The 22,809-nt window shown below is 42.9% G+C and overlaps 1 protein-coding gene across 2 annotated transcripts; it reads left to right on the forward strand.

Moving 5' to 3' along the window:
* The first annotated feature begins 1,295 nt into the window (after positions 1-1,295).
* Positions 1,296-18,839, forward strand: LOC102232499 (galanin receptor type 1-like). Of its 2 annotated transcripts, XM_023331753.1 has the most exons (5): positions 1,296-2,226; positions 10,925-10,990; positions 16,700-17,064; positions 17,524-18,053; positions 18,671-18,839. In XM_023331753.1, exons 1-3 carry the CDS (start codon positions 1,576-1,578, stop codon positions 17,015-17,017), a joined length of 1,035 nt encoding a protein of 344 aa, XP_023187521.1. In that variant the 5' UTR covers positions 1,296-1,575; the 3' UTR covers positions 17,018-17,064; positions 17,524-18,053; positions 18,671-18,839. The 2 variants fall into 2 exon arrangements, with proteins under 2 accessions (XP_023187521.1, XP_023187520.1); XM_023331752.1 differs by having other exon boundaries at positions 16,700-18,053; positions 18,671-18,836.
* The last annotated feature ends 3,970 nt before the right edge of the window (positions 18,840-22,809 follow it).

The following is a 22,809-nucleotide window of genomic DNA, read 5'->3' on the forward strand; positions in this document are numbered from 1 at the left end:
TAAGGCTCCGCCATCCTGAACAAGAACAATAAATTACCACCAGGAAAAATGTAAATATTCTGGATTATTATCATAAATGATTTTTAGCTGAAGCTGAAAGAGTTCCAGGAGCAGACTCCCAACAGGAAGTAGAAACAACTGTTGACAAAATAAAAGCTTCCTCAGCGAGCAATGTGAAAAGAGAGAAGCAGAACCACTGGTCCAGCACTGCTGGAGTCCTGCTGGTTCTGACCCACTTTCAGCAGCTTGTTTGCATTGGTCGGATAAAAGTCTGTTTGTATGGGGGAATTTTCCTGCCATAATCTAAGACCCTACACTTTCAGTCTGAAAGCAGGATTTCATTTCTTTTGTTCTCAAAACCTTTAATACTTTTGCTTGAATGTTCATTTTGAGAGCAGGACTTCATGTCTTTCTTCTAAAAACTTGTAACGCTTATACTCAACATTCCTTCTCGCGCTCACACTCAGTCTCTGCTCGCTTACAAAACATGGAACTGCCTTTTGGCACAGTTGCCTGGCAACCTCAGCCCATACATTGAAAGTGTTGTACTGGATGCGTTTGTTTCCTTCTAGCATGTGTGTGTGTGTGGCTACAATCGATTGTAGCAACCTGCGCCACCCACTGGATGTAGGGAGAAACAACGACGTCAGCTTTCTGCGCCACAGTACATTAAACATCCACCAGGAGAGCTACTGGTCGCTAACAGCTACTGGTCGCTAACAGCTACTGATGGCTAAGAGCTACTGGTTGCTAAGAGCTACTGATCGTGAACAGCTACTGGTCGCTAACAGCTACTGATGGCTAAGAGCTACTGGTTGCTAAGAGCTACTGATCGTGAACAGCTACTGATTGCTAACAGCCGCTGATCGCTAACAGCTACTGATCGCTAACAGCTACTGATCTTAGGCAGGAGTTCATTCACTCAACCAAAGACAACATTGTCATGACATGATATCTGTCTGTCTGTGTGTGGGTGTGTGTGGGTTTGTTTCTATTACCTTGTGGGGACCATTTTCCTGACATATACTACGTTGTGGGGACCCACTGCTCCTTGTGGGACCGAAGCCTGGTCCCCACAACGCTGTTTTTGGGACAGGGGTCAGATTTAGCACTAAGGTGTGTTTTGGTTAGGTAAGGGTTAGGTATATAATGGATAGGGGTCAGGGTAACGGTAAGGGTAAGGTTTAGGCTGTAGAAATAAATGGAAGTCAATGGAAAGTCCCAGCAAAGATAGCTGTGTAAGCAAAAGTATTAAAAGTTTTGAGAACAAAAGACATGAAATCCTGTTTCAGACTGAAACTGTGTGCTCTTGGATTATGGCAGGAAAATCCCCCCATACATTTGTTCCGGAAGAGCCCACAGAACCAGAAGGACTAGTACCGGCTTTGTTCTGGACTCGGACCTGCAGTTTTACTCTGAAAGCCTCAGACCGGAAGCAGATCTCTGCGGTTCTGTTAAGTGGACGCGCTTCCAGCTGTTCGCTGAGCTTGGACTTTGCTGCCGGACGTGTCGGACCGAACCATGGACCCGCTCTGCGCTCGGCTCTGACCTCCAGCCGGCAGCCGGAGCTCCAGCATGGTGCCGCCGGGAAACGAGTCGTACAGCTGGGCTGAGACTAACCGCACCGCGGGGGAGCCCGGGCCGGAGGTGGTGATCGTGCCGCTGGTGTTCGGACTGATCTTCGTGGTGGGGCTTCTCGGGAACTCCCTGGTGATGCTGGTGATCGGCAGGGTGAAACCCAACGGAGGCGCGCGCCCGCTCAGCCCCACCAACATCTTCATCGTGAACCTGAGCGTGGCGGACCTCCTCTTCCTCCTCTTCTGCGTCCCGCTCCACGCCACCATCTACTCCCTGCCAGAGTGGGTGTTCGGAGCCTTCCTCTGCAAGTTCGGACACTTCTTCACCACGGCCAGCATGCTGGTCAGCATCCTCACGCTGGTTGCCATGTCCGTGGACCGCTACATCGCCGTGGTGCGCTCCAAGAGCTCTGCGTGCGTCCGCAGCCGCAGGAACGCGCTGGCCGGGCTGTGCGTCATTTGGACCCTGTCCCTGCTGTGTTCGGTGCCGGTGGCGCAGAACTACGTGCTCACCAACCACTCCAGCGCCCCGAACAAGACCTTCTGCTGGGAGGCCGGGCTGGGAGCGCCGCGGCGCGCCTACAAGGTGTCCATCCTGCTGCTCGGCTTCATCCTGCCGCTGCTGCTCATCTGCTGCTGCTACATCAGGGTCAGTCCAGCTCCAGGCTAATGTTTCACTCCTCATGCCGCCGTAAAACCCGCGTTAATGGCACGAGCAGGGGCCAAAGGCCGCGCGTAAACCTGCTGAGCCGTGCGTAAAGAGCTGCTGCGGGGCGCGCCGCGCACTCACCTGCGGCGGTCCGACAGATGACCAAGAGAAAGATAGCTGGCCAGAGCTTCTGCGAACTGGTTTTTAGGTTCTACAGGAGGAACTGGGTCAGAACAAACCACTGGAGCCGAGGTCTTTAAAGCTTTTGAAACCTCTAAAATCTCCGGTGTTTCAGAAACTTAAAGTTCCAGTAAACAAGTTCAGCTTGGCAGAAATTCCTTCACACAGCAAAAAAATGAAAGATAAAATGCTCCAAACAATGATATGTTTTCATTCTATGTTTGAGTATTTTCATGATGTCAAGAGTGAGTTCGGGTTAAAGACCCGCAGCGCTGTTGGGTGGTCCCAGTATGAGGTCTGTCAAGCTGGTCAAAGGTCGGTGAACTGGTGACGTTGATGATGTCGTGACGGTTGGTCCATCCGGTCCGCAGCAGCAGAAACAGTTTATGGTTCTTCTAGAAAGGAATCTGAACACGAGTAGAAAGTAACTGAGCACAGATGAGGGACCGGGCGGCTGCTGGAGCTTCTGACAGTTGGTGCAGTTGGACCAAAGACATGAATACATAGACGCCTCGTGCAGCGGGTCGGTCCGCTGCTGCGATACGTCACAGCGTCCGCCATATTGAATGTGGCCTATGCGCCAGTAAGCTAATACAAGGAAATGGACCGAACTTTATAAACCGTCGTTGTACAAAGTATTTGAAGTTAATACCTGTCGTTGACATATTTTGTCACACACACTAATATATTTGGGAATTAAGATGCTAAAGACAATATTTCAAATTTTTTGATGTGATTATTTAATTGTTTAAAGAGCATAGTGTTTATATTTGGTGCAGCTGATTCTGATCAATCCTTTTTATACCCACATTGATGAAGACACACACACGAGTGCATTCATGAACATAAAAACAAACAAAAAGTGAAAGAAAAAAGTATACATTAACATGTGGATTTTTTTATACTGCCAACACCGGGCAGGTTCAGTCTGCTGCTCCAACTGTCCAGGTGAAGAATTAATATAGTAAGTATATAAAGTTTTGACATACTTTAAGTCAGACTAATCCTGAGTATACTTCAAGTTGGCTTAGGGTTAGTTCCCTTGAAGAGTTATTTTGGAACAACTAATTATGTGCTTAATGCAATAGTAATTAAATTGTAGAAAATCACAATTTAAAGTGTACTAAGTGTACCATTATATCAATCAGTCAATCCAATTTTCTTTGTGTAGCACATTTCAGCAGCAGGCATTTCAAAGTGCTTTACATCATATCAAACACAGAAACACAAAGTCATAGAATCAATCAAAACATGACATTAAGTCAAGTTCCATCAATAAACTTGTAATTGATTACATTTCAAATACAATCCTAAACAGGTGGGTTTTTAGTTGAGATGTTAAAGACGTCAGTGTTTCAGCTGTTTTACAGTTTTCTGGAAGTTTGTTCCAAATTTGTGGTGCATAGATGCTGAAAGCTGCTTCTCCTCGTTTGGTTCTGGTTCTGGGGATGCAGAGCAGAACCAGAACCTGAAAGGTCTTGAAGGTTGATACAACAACAGCAGATCTTTAATGTATTGTGGTGCTAAGCCGTTCAGTGATTTATAAACTAACAACAGGATTTTAAAGTCTATTCTTTGAGCTACAGGGAGCCAGTGGAGGGACTTTAAACTGGTGTTATGTTCTCTATCTTCCTGGTTTTAGTCAGAACATTATATGCTTCTTTGGAACAACTAAAGTTATACTTAGTATACTTTAAGTGTATGGCTCTTATATAATATAAATGTGCTTGATTAGAATATCTTAAGTGTACTCTTTTGTGATTATACATTTAGAATGTCTTCTGAGTATATTGGCATTACATATTTTATATATTAGTAGTGTGATTATTACAGTTTGCTACAGTTACACCTTTGGTTTATTATAATTGCTAATGAAGTAACTTTTTAGTTACTTATTGTCTTTTATTGTTCTGCTTTGTACATTAATGCTTCACTGCAGCAACACATCAGAACACACAAGGATCCATTAACTTTACAGATGAAACTCATAACTTTCTGCTGTCAATATATTACCATTTTTCAAGGGTACATTGCTAATATGCTATCACAGAATTATAGAAATTGTCAATATATTAAAAGTTTACAGACAATATTCTTATGAAAAATAGCACAATATAACAACAGGTACACTTTAGAGGAAATGTGAAAAATGTTTCACCAAGGATTGAGTTTTGTTTTAATTTCAGTTTTACTCCAGACAAAGTGACGTTTCTCCTTCCTAAGATCAGTGAGGATCTGCAGAACATTCCCACTCACTGCACTTTGCAGAAACCTACAAAACAGAACAACAGAGCAGTTAAACAGAGAAAACTCTTGTATTTTAAAGGGTACAGAAAAATGACAAAGAAAAAAAAAGTAGAATTTTAAGACGTTTTGGACTCCATATGTATGAGACATCATCAGAACTGAAGATGTTTGGACCGGATGCCTGGAGTGGAAAAACATTTCTGGGTGTTTAATTTACCTGTTTATGTAAGAAGTAGAAAAAATAGTCAGTAAAATCATAGAATCAGTTGATGTTCATTAAATATGAAGCTGTTTAAACTGTGGACTTAAGGGAGACAAACTGCCTTAAATCTTTCCACCATGATCTGAACACGTTGGTCCCTGCAGGGTGGTGAGGGGGCCGGTGGGGCCCGTCTGCAGCCGGTTCACCCTGGACAGGTCACCGGTCCGTCACAGGCCCTGAAAGCTAATAATCAATAAAATGTATGAAAGAGAAATGGCAGATTAACAAGGGGAATAAATTCTGTCCAGTTATTTTTAAATGAAATCATGTTTATTAAGCACTTAGTGTTGGAAACACAGCAGGTTCTGCTGTTAAACTGGAACCAGCTGCTCAGGAAAAATCACAATCCTTCCTCCATGAAGACGATGTGCAGCTTCATCCTCACAGCTGGTTGGTGATCTGGTGGATCTGGTGGATCTGGTGATCTGGTGGAGCCAGAGCCTCTGCTGAGACAGGAAGTCTTTAGGTTTTCTAATCCCTCTTTCATCTTCATCTGCTTAGACTGAAAAAATATGTTGAAGATAAAACAATGATGAAGGAGTTATAACAGCCTCACAATATCAAAGTGTCTTTGTCAAACTGAGCTTAATTAAAACCAGGTTAAGTTTATGAAGAAAACTAGATCAAGTGGCAACAAACAGCCTCCATACAGTTAGAACATGAAGCTGAATGATTGTTATAGTAAGAATCATAAAAGTCACAATAAAATTGATAAAGTAATTATTTCTGAAACCAACGAAAGTTAGTTTATATCTTTACTGTTTATAATTAATGAAGATAATTAGCATTTTGAAGCAAACTTCCCAGCAGCTAGCAACACGTTAGCAGCCTTCGTCCCTTCGGCTCTTTTCGTGACCCACATTTCATTTCCATCGGTTCTTGTCCTGTTGTGTTGTCGTCTAACTTGGACTAGGACGTCACCAGCTTTAATTTACCAAAACTACTAACTATTATCAAGGCCCTCTTTACTTTAAAGGCAATATTGTGCGAATAAAAATGGCAAATTTGAACAGCCTCTGTTATCGTCATGGCTTTTCTTTTTTTCATGCTCTATTAAAAAAAACTAAAGGTGTGCAATACCGCCACCATCTGGTCTGGAGTGTGAACTGGAGCTAATGTCGTTCAGTAATGGGCTCTTTGCTCCTCAGCTTCCGCGTTCAGGGAAAAGCGGCTCAATCGTTTCCGATCTATTGAAAACGGCTCTTTCCACTGGGTGTTAGCAGGGCTTGTTCAAGGTAACAATTCATGATGAACATCGATCTGAAGCCCCGACAATAAGCTGGAGAAAGGTTTTAAGATGTTCGCCTCGTTATACAGATACGAAGGTGAGTTTTACTTTCTTTAAACTTTGTGGCTAACATTAGCTTTAGCTTATGCTAGACATTTTTCTTATAAAAATGTGCTATTTAAGTGTCTAAACATTTTTCATCCATTCTAACGGACAATATTTTACCTTGTTTTCAAGTATATTACGTGGTTTATTGTCGTTAGTGTCAGAGACCAAGTAACGGGGATTTTACGGTTCAGGCTTTTTGTTTCTGCAGCCTGAGGAACAACAAGCCCATAGCTTAACAGTAGAGCAGCTCTGGTGTCAGAGTTCTAGTTCAGCTGATGGTTCAGGTTCAGTTGTTGCTTTTAGAAAAATATGGCTGTGTTCCTTAAGGTCTCCATGTTATTTCGCTTTATTAGTTTAGCATGTTTCTTGTGAAGCAGGACGGTGTTTCCAGCAGTCTGTACAGGCGGATCAGTAGCTCGGCTGTCTGGCTCTGGTCTGCTCTCTGGTTCCCATAAACTCTTTCAGGCTGAATACAGAAGTGAGTCCATGGAAATAACACAGGAGGCTCCTTTACCTTCTGCTTTAGGCTGAACAAGTTGATCCGGAGTGAAGTGAAGGCTGTAAACTTTGCTGTGCTGCGTTAGCTTTAACTGGTAGCCACGAATATTTACAAGCCACCGTCTTCTTAATTCAGGACCGCTTGGAAATCCATGAAAACTTAAAATCCCATTATATTAGGAAGACAGTAATGTTCATAGTATTGTTTTATTTGAGTGTGAAATAAGACTTTGTCTTTTCTAGCTGTCATGGTAACTCAAAGCGGAATAAAGAGAGCCGCATTTGCGCATGCGGTTGTGACGTCAGCGCAGCAGGTGCAAAGAGCCCGTTGTGTTAATTTAGGTTTCTGTGTTTTTTGAGTGTTGTCCCGTCTACCTGTGACTGCTCCCAGCTGTGTCTCGTGTTCCCTGATTACTCTCTGTGTATTTAAATCTAGCTGTGTCTCTTGTGTCCTGTCGGTCCTCCTCTGTCCAGTCGTTATTTGTGTTTCCTGTCAGTTGATACCAGTGTGTGAGTCTTTGCGGCTGCTTACCTTTGCTGCCTGGATTATTTGTGTTTATTACAATTAAATCATCATTTACTCTTCATACCTGGGTCCACTGCGTCTACCTCACCACCACACATCATGACACTAAAAGATAGATCTTACATCATACATCTGAAAATGGATTGGGTAAAAATAGCTTCTGTGTTTTCATTAAACTCAGTAGATCAGATTCGGAGAAATGTAAGTGAAGATATCTGCTACATTTGGTGTTAAGGACGGGTATTGTTTGTTCTGTCACTAAACTGTCAATGTTTGATATTTTGAGGCATGAACACACAGGGGCGCCGCCAGGAATCTTGGGCCCCATGACACAAAATCAGATTGGGCCCCCCCTGTGCAATTACTGTTACAGTTTCTTGAGTCTATCTGACCCATCAAAAGCATCACAGTTTTAAAGTCTTGCAACTGTCTTACTTCCTTTGGTCCAATACTGATAACTAGCACAATATTTACTGCTCATGAATTTTACATGTAAGTCGGAAACAGTATGCAAGTAGGTTGCTTAATTTTTTTATTATTAGTTTTATCTCATTGAAATGTCTCTCCTCACCAGCAACAGTCACACAATGTGCAAAATATACATAAACAATCCAGACTTTTCAAAAAATGCTGTGTTGTTACAGTTGCATTTTATTCAAGCTGCAGTTTACCACTTTAATAGAAAATATGTTTTCTCCATATTAGTTAAAGCTGTCACCATGTCATGACAGTTTATGAGACAGATAATCTGTGAAAACAATCAATCTCCTCCACCTGCTCAATGAGCTGCTATTGCTAGCTAAAGTAATGCAACGTTCCGACCAAAAATCTAACCCAATCAGAACCAGGAGGAGGGTCTTAGTGCTGTCAATCAATAACCTCATTCACTCACTGCTAAATGTGCTAATGGTGGAGAAACAACTTATTGTTACAGGAAACCTGTTTATCTGCCGTCATTGGTAACTAGACTGAGCATTCACAACAAGCTGCGCTAGCTGCAGCATAGGGATGAGCAGCCACATGAGATTGTGATTGACAGCACTAAAACCCGCCTCCTGCTTCTGATTGGTTGTTTCTAGGTAGCACTGGGAGAAGGCAGAGGAAATAATTTTTTCACAAATTATCTCTCATGCCATAGTTTGACAACATAATGACAGTTTGAAAAAATATGTAAAAAATATATATTTTTTTTAATAAAAGTTACATACTTCAGCTTTAATTTCACTCAGGAGAGGAGAGAGGACGGTCAGGAGAGACGTGGCAACATAGATCTGTAATTTAGATGCAAGTTTAGGTAAAACTGTGTGGACTGGCTGCAGTCCAGACAGGAGGCTGTTTTTTATGATCATTTTATAAAGATTGTTTGAATTTCTGTCAGTAACAAATATATTGTTTTTGTTGTGTAATTGTGAAAAGAGCAAAGACAGAGAAATCCCTATAGACTCACTGGAATGATGCTAACTAGCTTTTCATTGGATACAATGTTGCTCACCTTTTTCACTGGGACAGGGGTTAAAGGTTATGCTGGTATCGGGGTTAGAGCTGCTGCTGACCGACTCAGCTGTTGTCAAGTGTGGTAAACGGTACAGGGACAAGATAAATATATGAATATCTTGGTATTTCTTTTCCTTAATTCATTAAATGGTATGGAGGCCAACAGTAGTCTGTAGCTAAGCTAACTATGCTAAATGGTTGATAATCTCACAGTCTTCTCCTCTCTTGGAGAAAAACTGTTACAAATGGACACTCTTGTATTTTTCTCTCTCTTATCTCTCTGTTTTTTAAACTTGACTTTATTAATTTTCTAGGCAGCATAGAAACTGCCACAGTGTCTTCTACTGACTGCTGCTAAAAAACGTCAAGCGCTCCAAGCAGGAACGAACCATTTAGCAGATACGGGGGGAGTTCAGTGCAAATATGAATGTGTGCTTTTTGTTCTGGGAGGGGCAACGTTTAATTTTTACTGCTAAAAACAATTTTAAAAAACCACAATAACAGTAATTGACAGGACCCCGAGTTTTTTTTCTATTTCTGTAAAATAGGCCCTGTGGTCAAGGGCCCTTAGAATGGTCATCACTTTTCCCCCTGTACTGTCAACACATTATACTTTATTAAACAGCATTACATCAAGTTTCACTATAAGGATTGTTATTTTTTTATTCTTTGCCATTTTAACAAAATAGTAAAAGATTTGTAAGGAACCTAAAAAGGCACTTTATTAGCCTAAAGTATACACTGAGGTGTCATTTAAAACTTACTGAAATTTCAGTATATTTAATATTTACTTTTAAAGTAAGACTTAATTGAATTTTAAACAAATTCTATTTTGATATATTTTAAAATATACACAATGTATTTAAACGCATATTATTTCATTGGTACACTTGAGCAAATAAATGTTTTATTCACTTAAAATACTTTTATTTAATATATTTCTTAAAAGTGTATTTTGGTACAATTATATTTAAGTGTGTTTAAAGGTATAATGTCAAAATTGGTAAAAGCACGCTGTTAGTATACTTTGTATATATTTATATGTAGTACACTTAATACTTAGTATACTTAAAATGTACTTAGATAAATGTAAGTATGTTTGAACTATACTAAAGTGTTTTTTGTTTATTTTCATCTGGGTGGGAGCAGACCAGTGACTTCTGAGACGTCCTGGTGGACACAGACAAAAGACAAATTATCTAACGGTGTAATAGAAAATTAAATCGTGGCTCCTTCACATTTTGGAAAAACATAAATTTTGAACAAATAGGGGCATTGACTTGCAGCATCTTTACAACATTGTTAAACATCGACATTTTGAAACAGAAGACTGGAGAAAACCAGTCGGTGCTGATCCTGACTGACCTCTAAAACCCTCTGGTCATCAGCTTTGTCTTGTTAATAAAACTACACAGTATGAAAGTTAGCTAAGCTAACAAAATTATAACCAGAGTGGTTTGTTTGGCCCAGTTATGTACCTGGGAAATATTTCTTGGCTGTTTAGAAGCTAGATTCTAGCCGCAAAGCCAAGAAATTCTGCTCATAAAATGACATTATTTTCTTTAATACTTACCTGTGAAATGAAATGCTAATGGGTCAAGTTTATCCAGTTTTTACTGTTAAACGATTGAAACAACAAGAACATAAAGTATGGAGCTCCCATCGCTCTACTGCCACATTCAAAATGGCGGCGACGTAACGTTGGGCTCAGCGTCCAGTGAGAATAAAGATGACTGGTCCAGAGGTTGGTTCCTGTCTCCTTCCTATCAGCAGCTGGCCAGTAGGGGGCGCTACACAACCTGACTTCATGCTGCCTGATGGATCTACTGATCGTCTATTGATCAGCATCGTTCTGCTCACATCTGTCTCACAGATATGAATACGTCGACACCTGCTACTGGTTCCCTACTGGTTGGAAACCAGTAGGGAACCAGATGGGAACCAATAGAGAACCATCATATTGGTCTCCAAGGCAACAAGCTGTTTTGTAACAATCCTGCTAATTAAGGTGAAAATCTGGATAGGAACTGAATAATTTTTTGAAGCTTTCAGGTGTTGTGGAGAAGGTTCTGGAAACGAATTTGCCCTCTGCCAGACCAGAACCTCCGACCCAAAGCTTTGCTGACTGATCCCAGGTCTGCTGTCTGTCTTCCAGGTTTTGTGCCACCTGCATAAAAAGATGAAGAACATGTCCAAGAGGTCCAAGCTGTCCAAACGAAAGGTGAACTACTCTTCCTATACCTCCTCCTTCTCTTGCTCCTCAGGTCAGTGATTCCTCCCAGTGAGAAGAAACGTTGATGGAAGGAATCAGTTCATCAGAGTTCAGAGTTCTTCTGGGTTTGTCATCTGGGCTAGTGATGAAGAGGAGGCTGATGATGATGAGCTTCTACCGTTAAGACATTTGATCTCAACACCTCTGCAGGGTTTTGGGTCCAAGCCGGTCTGGTTTAGACACAGTGCTACCAGCAGTACCATATCCAGTCAGGTCTCGGTCCAGGTACTGGTTGTGGTCCCGGACCGGCTGGCAGGCGACAGAGAGCAGGCGTCCTGCAGCAGCAGAACCGGGTCGTTTACAGGTTCTGCTGCGCGGTGCTGCGGAGGAACAAAGGCTGCTGGGTAAATATTTAGACAGTGTCTAAGAATAGAGGAGGTTCCTCTGAAGTCTTGGCACAGATTCGCCCAGAGCGGCGGGCCGGGCTGGGTTCGGTCCGGTTTCTGGAACAACCTGGTTCTGCTTTATGGATCTGCTCAGACTGATAAGAGGCGTTATTAAATCTGCTGTGTCACCAGAACAAAAACATGAAGTCATAAAGCAGATTTATTAAGGAATCCCTTAAGGAGAAATGATGAGCTGCAGGAAACGGCTCTGACCCAGAGATCTGGTGACCCAAACCATCACTACACCGGACCAGAACCTTTCACCTGGACCATCCGGTCTGCAGGTAGTTGAACTTTCCCACTCAGAAAAAATTTCCTGTCAGAAAGATAAACTGGATTAAACTCAGGTTGCTGAGTTCAGAGAACCGGAACCAACGAAACAATCAGTAGATTGGTTCTGTTCACCAACAGCGTCTGAGAAATGCAGAGAGAGAAGGGAAAAGTAGAATGGATGGTTGGATGATGGGTTGTTGGATGATGGGCGGTTGGATGATGGACGGTTGGATAATGGATGGTTGGATAATGGATGGTTGGATGATAGGTGGTTGGATGATGGATGATGGATGGTTGGATGATGGGTTGTTGGATGATGGGCGGTTGGATGATGAGCCGTTGGATGATGGGTGGTTGGATGATGGGCGGTTGGATGATGGGCGGTTGGATGATGGGCAGTTGGATGATGAATGGTTGGATGATGGAAAGTTGGATGATGGGCGGTTGGATGATGGATGGTTGGATGATGGGTGGTTGGATGATGGATGGTTGGATGATGGATGGTTGGATGATGGGCTGTTGGATGATGGGCGGTTGGATGATGGATGGTTGGATGATGGATGGTTGGATGATGGATGGTTGGATGATGGGTGGTTGGATGATGGATGGTTGGATGATGGACGGTTGGATGATGGAAGGATTGGATGATGGATGGTTGGATGATGGATGGTTGGATGATGGGTGGTTGGATGATGGATGGTTGGATGATGGACGGTTGGATGATGGATGGTTGGATGATGGGCGGTTGGATGATGGATGGTTGGATGATGGATGGTTGGATGATGGATGGTTGGATGATGGACGGTTGGATGATGGAAGGATTGGATGATGGATGGTTGGATGATGGATGGTTGGATGATGGGTGGTTGGATGATGGATGGTTGGATGATGGACGGTTGGATGATGGATGGTTGGATGATGGACGGTTGGATGATGGAAGGATTGGATGATGGATGGTTGGATAATGGATGGTTGGATGATAGGTGGTTGGATGATGGATGATGGATGGTTGGATGATGGATGGTTGGATGATGGGCGGTTGGATGATGAGCCGTTGGATGATGGGTGGTTGGATGATGGGCGGTTGGATGATGGGCGGTTGGATGATGGGCAGTTGGATGATGAATGGTTGGATGATGGAAAGTTGGATGATGGGCGGTTGGATGATGGATGGTTGGATGATGGGTGGTTGGATGATGGATGGTTGGATGATGGGTGGTTGGATGATGGATGGTTGGATGATGGACGGTTGGATGATGGATGGTTGGATGATGGGCGGTTGGATGATGGATGGTTGGATGATGGATGGTTGGATGATGGGTGGTTGGATGATGGATGGTTGGATGATGGACGGTTGGATGATGGAAGGATTGGATGATGGATGGTTGGATGATGGATGGTTGGATGATGGGTGGTTGGATGATGGATGGTTGGATGATGGACGGTTGGATGATGGATGGTTGGATGATGGGCGGTTGGATGATGGGCGGTTGGATGATGGATGGTTGGATGATGGGCGGTTGGATGATGGGCGGTTGGATGATGGATGGTTGGATGATGGATGGTTGGATGATGGGCGGTTGGATGATGGATGGTTGGATGATGGGCGGTTGGATGATGGATGGTTGGATGATGGATGGTTGGATGATGGATGGTTGGATGATGGATGGTTGGATGACCTTCATATCTTCTGCTTCTTTTTCTCTGCTGTAAATGGAAACTGCAGTTTAAAAGCTTTTCCCTGTTTGGTTGATTTAATCCTTGTGCTGACATTCATCAGGTTTATGAACTGCTTGGTGCGTCAGGCTGTTCTGAATGCTCCACCATTGGGTTGGACCCGTCTTCGGCTACATTGGTGTTTATTGGGTTGGACCCGTCTTCGGCTACATTGGTGTTTATTGGGTTGGACCCGTCTTCGGCTACATTATTCTGTAAGGATCAGCTTCCTGTTGCAGATGTTTAATAATTGGCTCTTCACAACCTCACAGGAACATTTGTGTGGAAACCTGTTTGACAGAAGACAGGATGTTTCTAGACAGCTTGTGAAAGACGAGCAGGAACATTAGCGGTTTGGGTCTGGAGGGAGCTGAGGATATATTTAGAAACAGGAGTGGGGTTTATGATGAAGAGCATATTTTATGGAGGACATATGGATGGATGAAAGAGAACCTGGCAACATATGTTCAACACCATAGAAAGCTGAGAAGCTGCTGGTAGAGACGTTAATTCAGCACAGCGATCTGGACCCGGTCAGATTCAGACCAAAGAGGAGGGAGATTCTCTCCTGACCCGCCGCTAGACAGGAAGGGTTAGGAAAGACTGATAGCTAATCTCTAGCTAGCTGGCTGCTGTGAAAGAAGCTACTTCATTTGTCTTTATTCATAAACTACAGTTGAGCTAAACCAGACGCATACGTTCAGTAAACTAGAGGAATCAAACATGGGCAGAAATCCCAGAAGGGTCCAGAGGTTTGCGCCACCACAATCTTGGAAAAGTCTAGAATTGGCCACCCAAAGAAATTATAGAAGAAAGGTTTGCATTTAAACAATATCAACATGAAAACGCAAAAGATATAAAGAGCAAAATAAATCTGCAATTTCTCTAAGAAAAAAATAAGAATTAATTTTTAGGTTAGAACAATGGTTGAGTCCAAAGTGTAGGAGGAGCAACAGCAGGAACGGTACCGGCTCCGTTAGAGCCACTGAAGAGAGGAGCTAGCTGCTAACTGTTAGCTGCTAGCTGTTAGCTGCTAGCTGTGGCTCTGCAGCACAAATAAAAAGTAAATACTTAAAACAAAAGACATGTAAACATTTTATTTGCTTTCACTGCTCAATAAGAAGAAACACATTAACAATAATCAGACTGCAGTTTGTTAATTTATTACTTTGGCTGAATTATGATAAACTGCCTTATTAGCAAAACTGCTACACTGCTTTCATAGACTTCAGCTTTTTTTGTCAAACATCTCATTTATATTTAGCTCTTTAACTTTTAGTTAATTAGAGTTTGAAACGGGAGGGAGGAGCTGAGGAAGTGGACCAGCTCAGAGTGGGGGCCCAGAACAGATAGAAAAAACTAAAAGTTATAACTTTATTTCTCACTCTCTTCAACGTAGAGCCTTTAAAACCACAAAATAAAATCTGAATATTTTTCTATATAAAGCACAGTGATTTAAGTGTTAGTTTAACTTATATTCCCCAGATATTCATTTCTATCTACTTTTTAGTTCTCATCCATCCAGGATATGGCAAAACTAAAAAAGGGTTAAAAATAAAGCAACTTAACAAGTTATAATTTCAATATCCCATAACTTGTATTGGGAGAGATTTCAGTTAATCAATGTTTATGATGAATATTACTCATTAAAGCTTTTTTATTTAGAGCCTTAAATGTTTGTAAAGGTGAAGCAGAGATTAGATCAGTCAGAACAAAACTTGAATAAAAGCAACATTTGAATTTTAGTTTTACTTTTCAATAATTTGCTTACTGAGAATAAAACATGTTTGTGCATTATCAGTCATTTTTGTTCCTGCAGCTTGAATGTGGTTTAAAAACTTTTTAAACCACATTTTACTTTACATTTCTATGTAACTTTGCCAACCCCAAAAAATTGCTCTTAAGAAACTTTCCTGCTTATGTTTCCCCCAATAATGAGATGAGATTTATGGCCTTGGAATCAAACCTTTCGTTTAAAAGCTCAGCAGCTTCCTCCTCTGGTGTTTACCTTCGCTGATGGGCTAGTGGTCTTTAGCTCCATCATGTCATAAACTCAGAAAAAGTCTCAAATAAATTCAGTCTGACATCATCTGATGTAGCAGCTCAGGAGGAGCGCAGTTATCTTCCAGATGAGGAAAAATTGCAAATATTTGACATGTTGATGAGATCATGAACACGCCATAGCCCAGCATGCAGTGATGGGAAGAGCAGTAGAAAAGTTTGTGTGTATAGAAACAGTGAAAGTGTAGAAGATGGAGGCAGGAGGAGCGTTAAAGAGCCGGCCTGTTGCAGCTCCAGTTATTTATAGAGCTGCTTTAAACCAACCAGCAGAGAAACAGCAGATAAGCTTCAGTTTGTTTCCAACTGAAGGCCATTCTGGAAAACCATCCATAACAGGAGCAGCAGCCGCGTCATCATCCAGCAACAGGAAAACCAGGATCACTGGAAAAACTCTGGACAAAACCAGAGGCAGGCTGGCTGTGGATTAGAAAAGGAGATCTGTGATCAGGTCACTGGCCCCTGGGGGCCCCGATAGAGCCCTTCAGAGCCTCATCAGGGCCTCATTGGACAAGTCCTACTCTCTGTGGTTTTTGTTTGATCCATTCCACCCCCCAGTCACTCAGACACTCTGGTTCTGGTTCTGGTTCTGCTGAAATGTTCTTCCTGTAAAACGAGTTTCTTGTTTCCACTGTCGCCAGCTGGTTGCTATGGGAGACTCAATCACTGTGTTTCCATTGACCATCAAATTTATCAGTCGAATTCCAAAAATGAATTTGTTTAGTGAAAACGTGGCAATTTTGAATCATCTCGATTTTTGATGAAAAGATCTGATGAGGCCAATTTTCAGCCGTATGAAAATTGCTGCTTTTCACAGAATTGCAACAGAGACCCTTTTCTGCAGCAGCTTATTGCTGACCTGGGCAGTACCAGCTGCCTCCACCAGAGGTCTCACAGCGTCGCAGTTCCTCGCTCATTGCTTGTCATTGGAAATGTTGAATCCATAATTCTGCAGTGAAATCAACTAAGGTTTCCCAGAATCTTTGCATGTCAAGCATGAAGCCTCAAGACACTGGATGGGATTCAGTTTGGTGATATGAACCAGATATTTAAGCATAAACTACAGTTCAAAGTAATTTAACGGGTGAACTGGAAGGAGTCCGAGAATCTGGTTTCCCAGCAGAATCCGGTTCTGGAACTGGACCTTCCCTCCACCCCTCACTGGTTTGAATGTTTCTGTCTGGTGGTGTTAAACTGGTTTGTGTTCCCTGTGGTTCCTCTCCAGACGGTCCAGACCATCCTCCTGGTCGTCACGGGCTTCACCATCTGCTGGATGCCGCACCACATCATCGTCATGTGGGTGGAGTTCGGCACCTACCCGCTGAACGACGCCACCTTTGCGCTCCGCATCGTGTCCCACTGCCTGTCCTACGGGAACTCCTGCATCAACCCCATCCTCTACGCCTTCCTGTCCGAGAACTTCCGCAAAGCCTGCCGCCAGGTGTTCTCCCGCCACCTGCTCTACGCGCCGCCGGCTGACGGGAGAGTGGTTCGATTCCGCATGGACAACTTCTCCACCACACACTCCAGCACCAACATCTGAAGGAGAAACTGGAGGTCCTGCCGGTCACATGACCAGGGAGGCTGCAGGTGATTGGCTGCTTTGGTCGAGAACCGGACTCAGCAGGATCCCAGCGTTCAGGAGCCATGAGCAGAAAGAACTGATTGATTTTGTGCTTTCATTATCTTGGAGAGAATTTTTCACAAACTGAACAATTATTTTATTTGAATGTGTAAAGTTTCTCAGCTTCCTCCTGGACTCCAACTGAGCCAAGCCAAGTCAGCGGTTTTGGTTCTAATTATTAGCACATTAAAATAAATACATCACATGAATGCTGCCATGTTAGCACAGAGACTTAAATAAAGTTTCTGAAGAAGAATGGATTTTCAGTCTGTCTGCAAGACATTTGATGGTTCAGATCCAAATCTCAAACCCAGACCATGAGGCCAGAAACATCTGGATCCTGATGCAGATGTTTTGTGGAGACCTGGTGGCTCCAGGTTTCTGTCCCATAATGTTCCACTTTCTGTCTCTTGTCATTCTACCAGTTCAGGAAAGCCGATTCCAGAGTTCAGAGTTCATCCAGCGGTTTCTGCCTTCAGGCCTCTGGGGTGGATCCAGATGTTTCACAGCTGCAGAAGTTTTTCTCTCTGGTCCTGACAGGTAAAACTTACCTGCAGGCTCTGCTGGTTGGTTCCAGACCCCGGAGTCTGCTCGGCTCGCTGCAGGTCCCAAACCATCGAAACTGCTGGGAAATCTGGTCCAAGCCACGCTGGTCTCATCACAGGACATCGGTCCAACGCCCCTTTTCCACCGGTTCAGCTTGGTTCGACTCGGCCCGGCTTGGTTCGCTTCCAGAGCTTTTCCACCGGCTTTTTAGGGCCCTGCTGGTTTGGTGGGTGACGCAAGCTTCACTCCAATTCACTGATTGGCTGAGGGCGCGGTCAGACGGTCAGACGGAGCAGCAAAGAGAAGAAAAACGAGGCGCAATGTTTCAACTCGCTGCAACACGGAAGTGATGAAGATACAAACACCGACCCAGATGCAGCTAACGCCGCCGCCGCTGCTCTCCAGCCAGGTGAGCAGTTTGTAGATATATCTGTCTGATTTTTAATATATTTAAAGTTGCCTACATACAGTCATGGAAGACATTTGAAACACAAAGTATTTTTATTGCTCAAACACATTTTCTGAAGCTACTCAGTTTCACATTCCTCACTTCTAAATAATGTCAATATTGTTCAGCATTTTGCCTTCATTTGGTTTTATTGTTTTATCTTGAATCTATGAGCTTCGATTGTTTCTCATTTTGCTGTTATTGCATCGGAGTTTCCCCCATTGTGATAATAAAACATGTTATATGATATTCAGTTATTAAATGGTTATGAATTATTAATTGTAGAGGACATAAAACCAATAAACCTAAAGAAAACGATAGCAGTATTTTATACCTATGCTGTATGTCTGCATAGGTAAAAAACTTACAACTAATTACGTTTTGTCTTTAATTAATGCAACTATTGCAGTTATTTATAATTGTTCAGGTCTGGATGGTAAAAAAAGTATTTGCATATATATAAAGTAACATGTCTGTTTTAAATAATTCCTTCTGTGTTTGTAACTCCCACATTAGTAACTCTGTTATTTATCTACATTTATGTGCTGCAAGCTCTAACATCTGATTACTTTTCCCAGAGAACAGAAGAGGAGGAACATGGCTGACATGATGGAGAACGATGAGGAGAACCGTCAGAACAACAACTGGATCTCCTTCAGGAGGAAGCAGCTACCAGCTGATGGCAGAGCTCCACGAAGAGCCGAGGCAAATAAAAGAAGAAAATAAATGCTGTTTTCTCTCAGTGAACAAAGTCTCTTTTTTATAATCTCTCCTCACATTATTGTACAAACTGTAGTTTGTTTGGCATCAAGGTCCTAATACAATCCTCCCAAAACGAGAGGAGCTTTAGACAGAGTGAAAATAACATTATGGTGTAGAAATATGTCATTGACACATTATTAATACATTATTCAGCAAACCAAACATTTTCACCTTATTATCAGGGCTGCTATTAACAAAAACCCAAAATACAAGTCATGTTCATTTCTACTTTCTACATCATCTTTCTATCCACTCTGTTTATCTGTCTGCCTGGAGAATCTTCAACGTAAGAAAGAGAGAAAATGTGTCCAAAACCTGGAACCTTAATTAGTGATAAATAAGACTAAGAGTTTAAACTTTAATTCTTAGAGACTAAAAAGTGGAAACATGAAGGTTTGATTAAAACTAGAACCAGTCAGATTAGAAGGAATACAGTTTTATTTGTTCTCAGTGTAACTTGGACATCAGATGAATCATAATTAAACATATTGAAGTGAAAAACAACAGATTGTTAATGCACTTCAACTCTAAGAACATCAGACACATTTGAAATTAGAAATGTTTCATCAGCACATGGAGCTCATGTGGTTCCTGCTCCAGAAGCTGAAGGTCTCTGGACATCCTGGAGGTAAAAACCGACCGGCGGTCAGGAAGACGGACACTGATGAGATCCTCCAACTCAGAGGCTGCAGGAAGAACCGCGATGGTCTGCAGTTCACCAACATCTGAAAACACATTGGGAATGAATTCTGACACTATTACGTTATTTGCAACACCCTGGCTAACATTAGCTCATGTATATTCGGCACTATTACAAGTTTTATAGAAGTTTAATACAAAAATCATCGTTAGCTCACCTGCACCGTCTGAACCACCTGCTTTCCTCCCTGCAAGGTGGAGATCAGCTGTCCTCCTCTTCCTCCTCCTCCTCCGTTTCCTCTTCCTCCTCTGTTTCCTCCTCCTCCTCCTCCTCCTCCTCCGTTTCCTCTTCCTCCTCTGTTTCCTCCTCCTCCTCCTCCTCTTCCTCCTCCTCCTCATCCGTTTCCTCCTCCTCTTCCTCCTCCTCCTCTTCCTCGCCACATCACAGTTTTCCTCCCACCGCGCATTTTCTTGAAGTCTCAGAAAAATCACAATCAGCTATAAAACAATAGCTCAGCTCTCTCTTCTTCTTTTGTCTCAAAAAAACAACAACTGGCGTTAGGAAACACAGCACATGGCACCTGGAGGCAGAGCGCTATACCCCCCACCGCCAGGGGGCGGCACTCTGCTACAGAGCCGAGACGGCCGGTGGAAAAGCGGTAAAGCCGAAGTAAAGCCGAGCCGAACCGAGCCGAGCCGAGCTGCTGAAGTAGAGCCGGTGGAAAACGGGCACAAATGTCTAGTCCAAGTATTCCACAGTGCTGCTCTGCTGCTCCTGATAATAATAATAATAATAATAATAATAATAATAATAATAATAATAATAATAATAATAATAATAATAATACATTTTATTTGTAGGTGTAACGGTTGTGGAACAGGGAGTCAGGACCACCTCGGAATCAGGATAATTTTATTCCTGTTCAAAACAAGAACATTTTAATCACAGCAGCTCCTGGGCTCCAGATTCTCCAAACACCCTAATCAACCAAAAGGAAAAAAATAAAAAAATAACCACGTTGATACGGAAAACTTGATGGGTGTCACCAATGTGGGAGACAAATGCCCATCATAGTGCTGCGCTAAACATGAATATATATATATGTGAGTTTACAACATTTTTAGAACGTTTTCAATATTTTAATACTCGAATGAAAGACAACTCTGTACACTTACCTCTCCCCAGCGCAGCTTGGCGCGAACTGAGGAGGGCAGCGGGAACACACAGGATGTAGCGCACAAACAGGAAGTAAGAAAATAAAAGCTTCCCCACCAAAACAAAATACAATTAAAAACAAAGGAAAACCAATATTCATAGATGAGGATGGCCTTTTACACACTAGGGGCCAAAAATGAAAGCAAGATAAAACAGAAATAATATATTACAGACATGTCAATTCAAAGAAAATTAGTTTTGAGAAGGTTCATAAAGAAAAATAAAATAAATAGATAAAATTAATTCTGCTACATAATTACATTACATGCTACATACTCCCCCCTGAACTTCTCAAAACCGTCCCAACATTAGTCAAGACTGGACACAGAATAACATTCTTGCCATCTAACAGACAACGACCACACACACTTGAGCGACATTAAAGGTCTTCCTCTAGGAAAGGAAAAGCGACATTGGAAAGTTGGCCAGACTCAACAATGTCTGCTTGCTAAAAGATTGTGCCGTAAACACAATCTCACAGTCAGTGGCTGTTACTCTCCCATGCAGTTTAGCTAATGGGTGTTGACTTATTTACAGAGGTGTAATACTACCATACTCCATTCACAAACAAAAGTTGTTTACTCCTACAAAAATAAACTCCTTGCAAATCCAGAGACTGCATTACGTGTCTGTGTGTTCCTTTGTGCCATGTGTTGTATCAGTCTGTTAACTGGTTTGATTATCCTGCCAGCCCTGGATCTGACAAGACTTACAGCACCAGTTGTTGGAGTTGTTGGCCTACCAGGACTTATAGCAACTGCTTCTTCGTCAGTTCCTGGCTGGTTATGCGGCGAGTCTGGGCACTTAGTCTCTCCAAGACTCTCAGCATCGCTTGCTCCTGGTTGGAGATTCCTGACACAACTTTCAGCATCCTGGAGGTCTTCAGGATTTGAGGTGGTATTGGCCACCCAATCAGCAGTGCGGTCCAATCCATTACTCTCCGAATACACAACTGAGACATCCTGGCCACCACCGTTAACAGTACTTGGATCTGGGGTGATGTCAGAGGAAAACACCGACTCTTGCTCTGTGTCCAACTCAAGTGGCAGGAAGTTTGCTGCCAGAAGTAAGTTGCGATGGACTACTTTCTCTTGTCCAGTTGCTGCATCTCTGATGCAGTAAGTATGGCATCTGGGATCATGAGACACAACAATGTAGATGTTAGAAGACCACTTGTCTGCAAGCTTCCTACGGCCACGTTCCCCTTTATTAGCCAAGAGTACTCGATCCCCATCAACTATGTCCGTGCCCCTTGTTTTCAGATTGTACAACTGGGCCTGATGTTGCTGGCTGGAGTAGGCATTAGCCTGAGCAGCAGCTAAAGCCTCTTTAAGGTCCTCTCTGACTCTTTTTGTGTAGCTGTGGTAATCCGTGACTTCATTATCCCTTTCCACATTGTGGAACATGACATCGACTGGGAGGCGAGGAATCCGACCAAACATCAAATAGAAAGGCGCATAACTGGTTGACTCATGGACAGTACAATTGTAAGCAAAAGTCAATGTTTGTAACATCTGTGGCCACATGCACTTATCGCGAGGTGGCAAGGCTCTGATCATATTACCAAGGGTTCTATTAAACCTCTCGGTCTGGCCGTTGCCCATCGGATGATATGGAGTGGTCCTCGACTTCCTTACCCCTGCCACTTGCAGCAATTCTTGGATCAACTGACTCTCGAAATTTGCCCCCTGATCCGAATGGATTCTTTGAGGGAAACCATAAATACAGAAATATCTGTCCCATAGCTTGCGGGCCACTTGTTTGGCGGTTTGATCCGGGCACTGGAAAGCGTGGGCCATCTTGGTAAAATGGTCGGTTACCACCAACACATCAACGGTTTGACCCCTTGCATCTTCTGCAGACCAGAAGTCGAGGCACACCAACTCCAGAGGGCTTGTGGTTTTTATGCTCTCTAGGGGGGCTCGACCCTCGGGTTCAGGAGTTTTGCTCACAACGCAACGTTTGCAGCATTTGACATATTCACGAACACTGTGCTCCATACCGAGCCAAAAGAATCGTTGCCTGGCCAGGTGTAATGTCCGGTGTTGGCCTTGATGTCCAGCCTCATTGTGAACGCCATGAAGTGCTTGGTCAATCAGA

Source organism: Xiphophorus maculatus, chromosome 4 (assembly GCF_002775205.1).
Source record: "Xiphophorus maculatus strain JP 163 A chromosome 4, X_maculatus-5.0-male, whole genome shotgun sequence".
Taxonomy (NCBI): Eukaryota; Metazoa; Chordata; class Actinopteri; order Cyprinodontiformes; family Poeciliidae; genus Xiphophorus; species Xiphophorus maculatus.